This window comes from Hyperolius riggenbachi, chromosome 7, assembly GCF_040937935.1.
Source record: "Hyperolius riggenbachi isolate aHypRig1 chromosome 7, aHypRig1.pri, whole genome shotgun sequence".
Taxonomy (NCBI): domain Eukaryota; kingdom Metazoa; phylum Chordata; class Amphibia; order Anura; family Hyperoliidae; genus Hyperolius; species Hyperolius riggenbachi.
In genome coordinates this window covers 255,959,095-255,973,354 of record NC_090652.1, presented here as the reverse complement: position 1 = coordinate 255,973,354, position 14,260 = coordinate 255,959,095, and the positions used below count along the sequence as shown (strand labels likewise).

The 14,260-nt window shown below is 43.2% G+C and overlaps 1 protein-coding gene across 1 annotated transcript in view; it reads right to left on the bottom strand.

The window, feature by feature from the left end:
* BBS5 (Bardet-Biedl syndrome 5) overlaps positions 1 to 14,260 on the bottom strand; it is a 38,024-nt gene that overhangs the window by 8,080 nt on the left and 15,684 nt on the right. The window contains exons 5-9 of the mRNA XM_068245564.1: positions 12,120 to 12,247; positions 9,998 to 10,133; positions 9,274 to 9,369; positions 6,630 to 6,692; positions 3,516 to 3,650 (exon numbers count right to left, since the gene is read on the bottom strand). Of these exons, the coding sequence (XP_068101665.1) occupies positions 3,516 to 3,650; positions 6,630 to 6,692; positions 9,274 to 9,369; positions 9,998 to 10,133; positions 12,120 to 12,247 (558 nt within the window). The remainder of the gene's footprint in view (positions 1 to 3,515; positions 3,651 to 6,629; positions 6,693 to 9,273; positions 9,370 to 9,997; positions 10,134 to 12,119; positions 12,248 to 14,260) is intronic.

Sequence of the window (14,260 nt, the reverse complement as noted above, 5' to 3'; positions counted from 1 at the left end):
AGAAGTTTCATATTGTGATTGATGTACCAAATATAATGCTTCTTGAAACAAAAGGTATCTGTTATTTTCAGCTTTATGCGAAGAAGAATTATCTCGAATTATGCACTGCTGCTGAATTTGCATTATATTAATATTTTTGAACAAACAGTTACCAGCATTCTGCAGTCATGTGACAGGTGGTGCAGGGAAAGAAGAAGTTAACTTGAAAAATGCACATAAAGAATACCTTGCATGCCGTGAACAATTTTTTAAAAAAAATATTATTTATAACCGTGATCACTGAGGGACACTAAGATCCCTTGAGCTAATAACTGCAGTCACAAGGGTCAAAGGATCACATGATACCTTTGACCAATCACTGCTGCAGTGTGTGTGTGTCACATCAAATGCACGCATGTATGCATAATTGTTACACAGGAAGTCATGTACTTGCTGTATGCATTTTTTGAGAATGATCGCTGTTACAAGCTGTAACATTAATCACTCTCACTAAACAAGCAAGTATTGGCTCAGGGGACACACCCCCTTCCACCAATCCTTTCTGTTTCAGGGCCAAGGCATGCACGCGGCACACGGCTGAGTGCACGGACATGGTAGTTACGCCCCTCCAGCTATAGCAGCCGCTGACGTCTGTGAACGTCTTTATCACTTAAAGGGAAGGTTCAAGCAAGGTTCAAGCAAAATAAAAAAATGAGTTTCACTTAGTGTAGCTTATGTTTCTTCGAGGACAACTATGATAAAGAGAGACATCCGCCCAATGATATTTCAGTGATGGGGAGTTGGAAAAACAATGGGAACAAGATCTCCATTCTACCCTCACAAACAAGGAATAGGGAGCAAGTTTGAAAACTCTGGCCAATGGAAGTCTCCATATTACGGCTATTGAGGTCCTACTTCATTTTCTACAAATTTTACTCCTTATAGACTTTATATTATAGAGCATTTCACTTCTCCTTGCTGACCAGGCTGTCAAACTAACGGCACCCTATCACACATATGTTAAATAAGGATTGTCACCATAAAAATCAAATTTCAACAACAACTGGTCTGCGTGTATTAAAGGGAATGTCCAAGCAAAATAAAAAAAATGAGTTTCACTTACCTGGGGCTTCTACCAGCCCCATGCAGCCATCCTGTGCCCTCGTAGTCACTCACTGCTGCTCCAGTCCCCCGCTGGCAGCATAAAAATGTACGCATTGAACCAGTAACGCGTAAAAATCTATGTGTTAATGTTCCTGCACTAGCGGGAATGCGTAAAAATGTACGCAATGCGTCCCGCCGACCTCCGAGGTCGGCAAGCTGCCAGCGGGGGACTGGAGCAGCAGTGAGTGACTACGAGGGCACAGGATGGCTGCATGGGGCTGGTAGAAGCCCCAGGTAAGTGAAACTCATTTTTTTTATTTTGCTTGGACATTCCATTTAATACACGCAGACCAGTTGTTGTTGAAATTTGATTTTTATGGTGACAATCCTTCTTTAACATATGTGTGATAGGGTGCCGTTAGTTTGACAGCCTGGACAGCAAGGAGAAGTGAAATGCTCTATAATATAAAGTCTATAAGGAGTAAAATTTGTAGAAAATGAAGTAGGACCTCAATAGCCGTAATATGGAGACTTCCATTGGCCAGAGTTTTCAAACTTGCTCCCTATTCTTTGTTTGTGAGGGTAGAATGGAGATCTTGTTCCCATTGTTTTTCCAACTCCCCATCACTGAAATATCATTGGGCGGATGTCTCTCTTTATCATAGTTGTCCTCGAAGAAACATAAGCTACACTAAGCTACGAGTAGTTCACATCGCGGCACAAAGGTTATTTCAGTCATACCACAGCTAATTTTTTCCAGACAACTATATATATGCCTGGAAAGATTTGAATGTGATTCATAGTGCAGCAATGTGCACCAGCATACACATAAGCCACCTTGGAACTCAGATGTCAAGAACTAGGACATCAGGATCACAACATTTACTACCAACATGAAATACAAGATTTGTAGCACCTGCTCATCCCAAATAATTGCATGTAATCCCTGACAACACTGTTATTAAAAGATAAAGCTTGGTGCATACACTAGGTAGCAGTTGGCTGTGTAAAGCACATTCCTGCAGCTTTCATTAGCAATAGGCATATGGCTATGCCTGCTCAGCAGGTAGATTGATTGCAAAGGAGTGGAGAGGGAGAATGTCAGTAAGAGGACCGCCAACTATAGAGGACAATAGAAAAGCAATCAACAAGGAAAATCCAATTAGATGGACTCCTCCAAGCGGGATCGATCCCATTGGCCAGCCAACAGTGCTGCAAATGTGATCACTGTTCAATCCCAGGTGACCCACAGTATCAGGCAACATCCAATGTGTTAGTGCCTGAAGGACCGTATATACGCTAGATTAACATCAGCCGTGACTGGCGATAATGACCACCTCTGCCGATATTCCGCTGTGTGTACAACAGCCCCCAACCCACGCCTGGCCAGCAATCTGCCAGGAGGATCAATTCAGCTGAGCGACACCCGATAGCTTTGTTCTCCCCCATACTGCATGACGTCATATTTACTCCGCTCCTTCAGCCCTCCCGCATTGCAACAGAATGCGTTGTAAGCCTGCAGGCTAACTACATGTCTGTGCATGCTCGGCCCGGTGAAATTACCCAAAAGATTGGGTTCCGAACCCTGTCGGGCGACATCCATCTAGCCTGTGTATGGGCCTTAAGACCTCTACACCCTGTGGTTCTGGCTACCGTATCTGACTGGCTGCCGGCTATCGTACCTCACTGCTCAGTGAGGTAACAAAGTCATGTGCCAGGAGGCTGTCTCTTCAAGTAAGTGGATACCGTGGCCATTTAACATGTATTCGTTACCTGCACCTTCCTCCACCCACAGTGTTAAATGACAGTGTGGGGATTGGTGATATATAAATACAGGAAATAAAGAATAATTAGTACCACACATGATGATGTACAGAGTAGAGGCTGTTGAATAACTAATGGCTTGTCAAATGCACTGTACTGTACTGGCATGCAACGCTGAGGCCAAAACTCACAATGCAAAATATTGTTTATTGATCTGGACTTATTTTAGGTCATTTAAAGGGACTCCGAGCAGTGCAGAAACTATGGAAAGATGCATATCATTTTAAAGCTCCCTTTCTCCTCTTTCCAATGATACATAAACCACCACCCTACGCCTTTTAGTTTTCGCTATTTTCGCGAAATTGCCGCGACCGCGACTTTGATCGCGAAAATAGAGAAAACTAAAAGGTGCAGGGTGACGATTTAGGTGTTGCCAGAAAGAGGAGAAAGAGAGCTTTAAAATGATATCCATCTTTCCATAGTTACTTTGTATTACACAGGGCGACTTTTTCTGCTGAATGGAGCTGCTGACTTTGAGAAAAAGTCGCCCTGTGTAATACAAAGTAACTATGCACTGCTCGGAGTCCCTTTAAGTAAAAGTGGTTTGTCACTGCAGTTACACTTTAGGCGCATTTACGACTATTCAGCAGACATGGACTTAAATTTACCTTTTCTTCCATCTCATAGTCCACTCCAAATATTGGACTTGCAGAGTAGACTCTATGCAGAGAGTTGATTTCTTTTACGGAATCCTGCAGTTTCTCCACCGGATCAATCTTAAAGCCAAGGACGTAACCACCACTCTGAAAATAGTCAGAGATAAATAGGAATATTTTACAAAATCGATTTTTTAAGCAGTTTCCATCAGATCCTACAATTTAACATGAAAAATTGTGGTAAACTCTTTGTTACTGTGTTAAAAACTCAGGATAGCATCTACTTCAGTCCACCTTAAAAACAAATACATCATCTGCAGACAATGTATCAGGCTTTAAGCCCCATCTACACGATACGATTCTTTTTACGATTCGATTACGATTCTATTTACGATCCGATTAAATCCGACATGTCCGATCGGGATTCGATGCGATTCAGTTCAATTTGCCATTGTTTTACAATGGCGAATCGAATCGCATCCCGATCGGACATGTTGGATTTAATCGGATCGTAAATAGAATAGTAATCGAATCGTAAAAAGAATCGTATCGTGTAGATGGGGCTTTAGAGCTGGTTCACTCTTTAAAGCGGAATATAACCCTGCATTTCAACTTTGCTCTAAAATATTATTTACAGCATATTATATGCAAAAAGCATTTTTTTTTTACTAGACCAGCATTGGAAGGGTTAAACACAGAGGTTTAAAGTTCCGTGGAGAGATATGCAGAAGTTCAGATTGCTACATTCTATTTAGTTGAATGTATCTATTGATAAATGTTACACACTCTTTGGCTGTCCTCCAAGCTCCTTCTCAGTCAGAGAGATGAGTCACATTCAACACTTAGATACATTTATGTAAACAAAATGTATCTATTTCAGCTTCGGATGTGTCTGCAGAAATCTCCAGGAACTTTAAAGCCCTGTGTAACCCTTCCAATGCTGGTCTAGTAAAAAAAAAAATGCTGGTTGCATATAATATACTGTAAATAATGTTTTAGAGCAAAGTTGAAATGCTGGGTTATATTCCGCTTTAAGAGCTCTTTTTAGTGCCAGTGATTTGAAAAGCTCTTACTAATGCAATGCTATTGGGGATTTTTTATAAAATGACATGGCTGAAGAGGGATCACACCCATAGCCTTACATTAGTAAGATAGTAAGAGCTTTTATTTTTTTAAATCAGTGTTTATTCAACAAAAAAAGGAACATATGACAGAATATGCAGTGTAGCAGTGCGCCTCCTAACTTTTCCAACAGTCTGTAAAATAGTCTGACATCAATTATTAAATCCATATTCCTCTGTATTCCTCTGAATACAGAGTATTCAGAGGAAGGCACAGCAAAGACTCTTCTTCCTTCGCCAAATAAAGAAGTTTGGTATGGCCCAAGAACTTCTGAGGTCCTTCTACTCTGCTACAATCGAGTCAGTCCTCTGCTCATCCATCCTGGTCTGGTTCGCTAGCTGCTTCGCCAGCGACAGATATAAACTCCAAAGGGTCATCAGCTCAGCGGAGAGGATTATTGTAAAACCTCTTCCCCGTCTAAACCTAATCTACAACACCAGACTGCGCAATAGGGCTATGAAAATTGTGGGCGACCCATCTCACTCTGGTCACAGTTTTTTCAGGTGACTCAAACTGGGCCGGAGGTTCCGGTCCATCCCTGCTAAGACTACTAGGCGTATGAACACCTTTTTCCCCACGACCGTTACTCTTGAACTCCGCCCATTACACTGCCCTCCCCCGCAGCCATCTACCGAACTAACATGTGACTTCGGCTGCAGCCGCTCTGTTTGCCTTGCTTAGGCCATACTAGAAGTATCTTCTGTTACACGCTGCTGTCCCTGCTAGACCCACAATGCTCTACTTCAAATGGTGTACTACTCCTGTCTGGTCGTATTGCTCTTGTTCTGTTGTACTACTATTGCAGTTGTTCTGTTGTATTACTCTTCTCTGTTGTATTACTCTTTCTGTGCCAATCAACGTGCCAAATCCAATTCTGGGCACGGTCCAACCATGCTTGGCGAAAAAAATAAATTCTGATTCTTCTTCTGTTGCCCTAAGAATCAAGCTCAACTGGGACTGGAGATCAGCAAGATGGCGCCGGATGGGTAGCCATGGCACACAGGGCTGCAGCCCTTTTCACCTCTATATCCCCCTCATGGACTTGCTGGATGCTTCCCTGTCCTATGGCCACTGTGCACTTCCCACTGATTCCACCACCGCGAACTGGGAGGAATCAAGACCAGGAGACTCGCCGGGATCTTGAAAGCATTAAGCCCAGCAGACCCGCTACGATCTGGGCGGCATCAGGACCCACCGACCTACCGATCTCCGCGTCCATGCTGCTCTTCCACTGCAGCCAAGTGCCACCTTATGGGGACTCTGCCTCTCTCCTGTCTTTCCCTCAAGGACATTCTGTGGGGGACCTGAATCGCTGTAGAGCAGTTGAGTGCCGACAACAGAGTGGCAGCTACCCTCACATAGCACTCAGACCCCTCCAGTCCTTCCCATCTTTGTTTCTATCTGGGTGTATAGGACTTCTGTTATATATATTGATGTATATTCCACTGTACCTGAACTGTATGCTTCTTCTCGTATTTTCTGTACTGTACCATCACCGGCCCTGTATATGCCAAAAATAATTCCAGGCACAACCCCCGTTGTACTTGGCGACATAAATTGATTCTGATGATTGTGTGTGTGTGTATACACACCTTTTGTGTAATATAAATTCATTGAAAATATTTCCCATACACACAAAGGCAAAAACACAGATTCTGCACACTAACTATTTAACACTTTGGGCCTGATTCATAAAGCGGTGCAAACTGTTTGCACGCCAGTGAAAAGCCCTTTATCACGCCTAAACTCAGTTTAGGCGTGATAAGAAGAAACTTGCAGCGCACAGCGCGATGCACCCATTAAACCCTATGGGCGCTGCGCGCGGAATTGCGCTCGCAAAACTTTGCGCGTGGGACTTTGCGTGCGATCACCAGCACAAAGTGGTGCTAACTCAGCGGTGCAAAGGTTATCACGCCTAAAGTCTTTTAGGCGTGATAACTTGGTTATCACCGCTTTGTGAATCAGGCCCTATGGATCAGTAACTTGTTAATAAGAGATAATTACCTGCTGGGAACTTTCAATGACCAGCGCTAAACCAAATTTGGAATCTCGGATCTTAATGGAACGCTGGATAGAAACGAGAAACGATACAGCAATTAATGTTTCCATTATAGAAATGCAAAACAAGTCTTCGAGTAATATTAGCAGATGAATAAAGCTGCATGTTCTACTATTCAGTTTCAAGTTGAGGCTCCAAAACAGCACGGTGGCCAACACTTGCACTTCACAGTGGTAGAGCCTCAGGTACAATTTCTGACAAGCAGTACATAGCTTCACCAATAGTTAACTTAGGTTTTTTCCCACATTTTAAAGAAATACTGATAGTGTAATGATCGCTGCTGCAGCAGCTATTACTGGAAGTAGTAGTGCTGCAGCTCAGGCAGTTCTGATCTATTTCCATGCAAGTTGCATAGCTTTGTCTGTCTTTCCCTGCTGTCAGCTTGTGACTGATTATCATTCACCTGTGTGGGAATCTGCATGTCTGCTCCCATTGGATGACCTCAGTATAAAGATCTGCTTCCTGCGGGGTTTCCCTGGGTTTTCATAGCTTCAGTGTAAGCCAGTCTTGCTGTCGCTTTAGCCCCCGATCGTGTTTCTTGTTATAAAGATACTTTGCTGGTCTTTGCATCATATATTGGTTCATTGCCAATATATATGCATACCAGCACGTTTATTATTTTCCTTGTATTTGTGTTACGTTGATACATCAGTGTTGCTGATGTATACGTACACGAACTGTTTATATCCTGTGTGCAGTTAGTCAGCTTTCCAGCACGTTTTGGTAGGTTGCGCGTACCGTGACCACCCGTGCTGAGGTAGTTACCCTGCTCCTGGTTCTGTTTGTGGATTGCGTTCATCTCTGCGAAGAGATAACGAATCCTTCTGAATCCTGTTCCTGGTCCTGTTTGTGGATTGCGTTCATCTCTGCGAAGAGATAACGAATCCTTCTGAATCCTGTTCTGTTACTGTTTGTGGATTGCGTTCATCTCTGCGAAGAGATAGCGAATCCTTCTGAGTCCTGTTCCCTGTATTACTCCAGTCCTAGTCAGCGTTCCTGCTTATGTCATATGTCGGTTCATTGCCGATATATACATATGTTAGTCAGACGTTACAAATAGTTTCATTGATAGCTGTAATTGTAATACGCTAGGAAAACATACTTATTGTATATTTATCTGTGTTACGTTCATCTATCTTAATCCTGCTATTTCCTCACTATCCTGTCCTGTCTTTGTGAGGCACGCCATTGCCGCATCGCATTGGCTGCCTCATTCCAGTCTGTCTGGTTTTGGACGCTTGCTGTCGCTAAGTAGCCGCTAGCTAGCAAGCGTTCATTCTGTCTACCTGTCCTGATCTCCTCAGTTCTGGTTTGTGCGCTCAGCGCTACTTTGCGCTGAGACGTTATAACGAAAGCATTGTTTGTGGCTGTCAGATCTGCACCGGCTCTGTGCGCCACAATCTCCTATTGGAGTCAGTCCTCCCCTCCACTATACTAGGGATAGCCTGTTTCCTGGTGCTAGTGTGTGTACCTCCTCCACGCCAGCTCATGCGTTGCATGCTGACTGTGGAGAATACACCACCAAGCCTTACAGATAGGCTACTTAATTCCCTTCCAAAACTGGCCTTGGACTATGGTATGGTGATCAGACCTGGCCTTGGATTATGGTATTGTGATCAGACCTTGCCTTGAACTATGGTATGGTATTTTGATAAGACTGTGGTAGTATTTAGACTATGAGCTCTTTTTGCATTTTTTACATGCAAATTTGCATGCACAATAAAAATGTATTTATTTTTTATCTATTGACATAAATGAAAACGCACCTGAAAACGAAAAAAAAAAACCTCAAACCCGAAAACGCACAAGAAGATAAAATGTCAGCGATATATAAATAATAATAATACTACAAATAATAATAATCACCTTAATGCCAAAGCAAGAAAAACTCCCTTATGTACCTTGACAGATTCCCTAATCTATGCAAAACATTTATTTATTTTGTAATAAACCAGGCAGATACCTACAATGATTAAGGACTGACCCGATCACATGATCACAACCATCCTGCTTCTCAAATGACATCAGCCAGAAAGTGTCAACAGGCAGGCTATGCATCTGCTTCAAGCTGTGAACAGGGATGGGTTTCATGGTTGCTATATACTGCTAATCACAACACTGCTGATGCTCTAAGGGTGAAATTGCTATATCTCATGAGGATCAGCCCACTGATCCACAGATCACAGCTCCCATACTGATTTGCAAGTAGTACCAGAAATCCTGACACCACTGTAATCAATTATGTAGTCATTATGTATGGGTATCAGCAGTCAGGGCTAGGTGTTTAGAACTTTGTGAGCCAAAAAGGCATTAAACAATATGGTCAACAGAGAAGCAGAGTTTGTCAGCACACTCTTTATTATGCCAATTCCACAAATGTATCTGACAGTTATTTTGGGAGCCTCACAGGTTCTCTTTTTCTCAAGGCATGCGGAATTGGCACAATAAAGAGTGTGCTGTAAACTTGCAAAATTGGTATGCCGATTCCTTGCACCAGCAACCACTTCTAACAGGTGGGTAATTCTAGTGATTGGATTACGTCATGTTGTGTTTTGACACACATGCAAAGACAAGGGCTGAAACACTTACGATTTGGAGGTAAGGAATGCTGACATTAAAACTGTCATTCATGTTGGCGTGCCAAACAATCCGGACATTAGTTATGAAGAAAGTGCCAAGGTTGCCCTTTGAGGAAACAAAACAGACAGAAAATACCCATAATCTTATAGCATGGCTCTAAATGGATAAAAGCATTTTACTTTTTCTTTTTGGGTAAGCTGTAGTGCAGTGTTTCTCATAAGAGTTAAAATAAGTGCACCATGGTGCCAACAAGGTCATTTGGGCGCCGGAGATAGGTTAAAGCACAGCGGAACTCAGACTAGTGGATAAGGTGGAGAATCCGGTGCATTTGCAGCAGTTCCATGCTGGAGTTCGCTGTACTGAGGTCGGAGTCTGCAATGGTTATAAGGCCAACTGCTGCTGCTGGATACGGAGGAAAAATGTGCCGGACTTTGCAGCAGTGCTAGTGGTTACTGGAGTTGGGCACCAAAGGTTTCTGGGTAATAATGTGGTGGAGTAGCAGCAGCTACCAGAGAGCAGTGGCTACAAGGGAGCAGCCAAGGAGAACTGAGAGAAGCAGCAAGAGTCTGTAAAGTACCTTACGCTTAGCGTAAGAGGGGGTTAGTGTTAGGCGTAGGTGGAGGAAGGTTAGTGTTAGGCAACAGTAGGGGAGGGTTAATGTCAGAGTAGGTTACAGAAGATGATAATAGTAATGCTGCCGATAGTCTACTCGTGTGTTAGAATTTCACCTCACCTGATCACTGGACAGATTCCAAACTCCATTGATTTTATCATAAACTTGTTCTTTGGGAAGGAGTCGGAGTTGCTTGTTTTGGATCAATGCTCCTCTTAGCTTCAGATCTCGATACATTTTAGATGTCTCATAGGCTCTACAACAAACAAATTAAAATGCTAGGTTAAAGCAATGCATTTGTCGCTTGCCACAAACCCACAAATGGAACCCCAGTTTATCATTAAAGCACACCTTGCTCAGAAAAAAAGAAACTAATAACTGAATACACAGAAAACCAGGTTAACACAAGTCAGGGTCCTGTAAAGCAATGAATAGCTAATAGTCAAGATCCTTTATAAAGTGAATAGCTAATTCTGTTTACACTAAATTTGTGCAGGATGGGATTTAGGTGTTAAAAGAAACTGAGTCAGTTGGTGACTGTAAGGGTAATTTTCCACTAGAAGCATGCAAATTCGCATTTGCATGTGATTACGCGTCCGGAAAATAGCATGTAACTTTACATATGTATGCGTTCATTTTGTACATACAAACTTGCATGCGCAATCAAAAAAAATTTGTTATTTCTATTGACATACCTGAAAACGCACGTGAAAACTGACACAAAAAAAAAGCAAACATGAAAACGCACTTGAAAACGGCATGCCATGTCCAAAACATTGTAGCACTGCTGTCCAGATTTTTTCTGCATGATAAATCTGGATATAATGCAAAGAGGCTGATAGAAATACATTGCTATGCGTATGTGTCCCTCTGTCCCCTCCTGTGTGCACCTCTATCCCCCTTGCGTCCTCCATCCCCCTTTGTGTCCTGTATCCACCCCCGTGCCCCCCAGTCCTCCTCACTCGTTCTTTCTGTCCCATTTGTCCAGTGTCCTACTGCTTCAACTTTTGTGTCCCATTTATCCTCTTTCCGCCCCCCCTTTGTACCCCATTTGTCCCTGTGTCGCCCTCCATGCCCCCCTGGGTCCTTCTTTGGCTCTGTTTCCTACTCCGCTACCCCTTGCATAGTTAAAAGTAGCAGCAGCGCGTCTCACCTGGTCCATCGGCGCCCACAGCAATCAGAGACCTCTCATCTCCCTCACTGGTCCCCTAGTGCTGGCTTCAGCTGATCGCATCATTACATGCACTGGCACTAGGGGAACAGTGAAGTAGAGGAGACAGCCTTATAAGTCCGCCGACAGACTGTACACACGCTGTACTGTCTGCTGAAAATCCGCCCAGCGGGAGGTGCCGACGGACCCGTCGTTGGCTGCACTCAGGCGTGTGTACGAGCCTTAAAGGGAACCTAAACTGAGAGGGATATGGATGTTTCCTTTTAAACAATACCAGTTGCTTGTCAGTCCTGCTGATCTCTATGGTTGCAGTGGTGGCTGAATCACACACCTGAAACAAGCATGCAGCTAATCCAGTCTGATGTCAGTCAGAGCACCTGATCGCCATGCTTGTTCAGGGGCTGTCGCTGAAAGCATTAGAGACACAGGATCAGCAGGAGAGTCAGGCAACTGGTATTATTTTAAAAGGAAAAATCCATATACTTCTCAGTTTAGGTTCCCTTTAAGCCTGTTGTCTAGGTCACAGTTCCCCATCCCTGTCCTCAAGGCCCACCAACAGTACATGTTTTGCAGGAAACCACAAACCTGCACAGGTGGGGTAATTAGTGTCTCAGCAGAGCTCATTAATTACCTCTGTGGATTTCCACAAAACATGCACTGTTGATGGGCCTTGAGGACAGGGTTGGGGAACACTGGTCTAGGTGATATTTGGGTTGGAAAAAAAAGAAAAGAACAAAAGTGATGTCACTTTTGGCATCACAGAGAAACAGTAAAGATGGAAACCAGCAGAAGTATTCTTGCCTTTTTTATATATCATATTTCTCCTAAATCTGAAAGTGAACACTACAAACAACACAATGGGTAAGCTAAATAAGGAATTATTAATTCATTATTATTATTTTTTTCAGTTAATATGGAGTTTAATCCACTTTCAAATGAATGACTGCTGCTCTGCTACCAGGACAGTGTATATATATATATATATATATATATATATATATATAGATAGATAGATAGATAGATAGATAGATAGATAGATATTTGTGGAACATATTACTGCATAGATCTTACCTGTGAACAGCAATAACTGAAGTGAAGAGACGAGGACTTCCTGGAACCACATTTGTAAAGATAAACTCAAAGCGAGTGTTGTTGCATTTTGTTAAGATGTAGAGCGCTTCTGTCTGTCCCCGCAATTTCTGTTAGAAAAAAATCAAATTGCTTTAAAGCGTACCTAAACCGATGTGTGATATGAGGCCTGATGCACGAAGTAGCGGTAGCAGATGACAATTGTACTGCTACAAATGGCAGCACATGTGTGCGTTGCTATGGTAATGTGTGATACAAAACTGACCAATCCCGGCCCGTGCAACATTTTGCCGATAACCCCCCCCATCACATTGCATCAAACGTCATTCTACATTAGGACAGGCCCACAGCAGACTTGATGGGGAAGTAGTGCGAGTGAGGACAGTGAGAGCGGCTAACAGCTACTGCTACCTCCCCTGAGCCATGTGGCCTATCACTAGGAGGAGAAGGCGGAGCCTTTGCGTATCCGGGATGAAAGTGTTGTGGCCGGGAGGGAGATGCTGCGACGGCCAACACCACATTGGAAGGGGTGTAGTTGTACCTGGATCGGGTACACGGCGTGTCTAAATGATAAACACAGTTAAAGATAGGGCAATATAGTGAAACAAATGGAAAATAATCACAGAAAAAAGGAGGAGGGATCTAGGAGAGGGAAGGGGGAGGCAGAAATGCATGAATTATTCAGACAAAAAATAAATAAACGCAAATACTGCATCTCATAGAAATGGGGTAAGGTCAAACTCCCTATTTACACCACTAGTGTCTAGTGTATCTAATGTTTTAATTCAAAAAGCTTTATGCTAGAACGGTTTTGTTGTGCCGATCACCACCCTTTTTAGGGCTCTGAACTTGTTGCAGTATTTGATATTTTAGTTGGCTGACACGGAGGTGTATTCACCAAACTGCGGTAACTCGAATAATGTGTGTAAAGTCCTAACGCGTGATGAGTAGAGCAGAATGCAATATTAGCATGCAATGCATTATGCTCTACTCATCCTGTGTATGCATTATGCCCTACTCATCCTGTGTATGTATTATGCCCTACTCATCCTGTGTATGCTCTACTCATCCTGTGCATGCTCTACTCATCCTGTGTATGCTCTACTCATCCTGTGTATGTATTATGCCCTACTCATCCTGTGTATGCATTATGCTCTACTCATCCTGTGCATGCTCTACTCATCCTGTGTATGCTCTACTCATCCTGTGTATGCATCATGCCCTACTCATCCTGTGTATGCATTATGCTCTACTCATCCTGTGTATGCATCATGTCCTACTCATCCTGGTATGCATCATGCCCTACTCATCCTGTGTATGCTCTACTCATCCTGTGTATGCTCTACTCATCCTGTGTATGCTCTACTCATCCTGTGTATGCTCTACTCATCCTGTGTATGCTCTACTCATCCTGTGTATGTATTATGCCCTACTCATCCTGTGTATGCATCATGCCCTACTCATCCTGTGTATGCATTATGCTCTACTCATCCTGTGTATGCATCATGTCCTACTCATCCTGGTATGCATCATGCCCTACTCATCCTGTGTATGCTCTACTCATCCTGTGTATGCTCTACTCATCCTGTGTATGCTCTACTCATCCTGTGTATGCTCTACTCATCCTGTGTATGCTCTACTCATCCTGTGTATGTATTATGCCCTACTCATCCTGTGTATGCATCATGTCCTACTCATCCTGTGTATGCATTATGCTCTACTCATCCTGTGTATGCATTATGCCCTACTCATCCTGTGTATGCATCATGCCCTACTCATCCTGTGTATGCTCTACTCATCCTGTGTATGCTCTACTCATCCTGTGTATGCTCTACTCATCCTGTGTATGCTCTACTCATCCTGTGTATGCTCTACTCATCCTGTGTATGTATTATGCCCTACTCATCCTGGTATGCATCATGTCCTACTCATCCTGTGTATGCATTATGCTCTACTCATCCTGTGTATGCATTATGCCCTACTCATCCTGTGTATGTATTATGCCCTACTCATCCTGTGTATGCATCATGCCCTACTCATCCTGTGTATGCTCTACTCATCCTGTGTATGCTCTACTCATCCTGTGTATGCTCTACTCATCCTGTGTATGCTCTACTCATCCT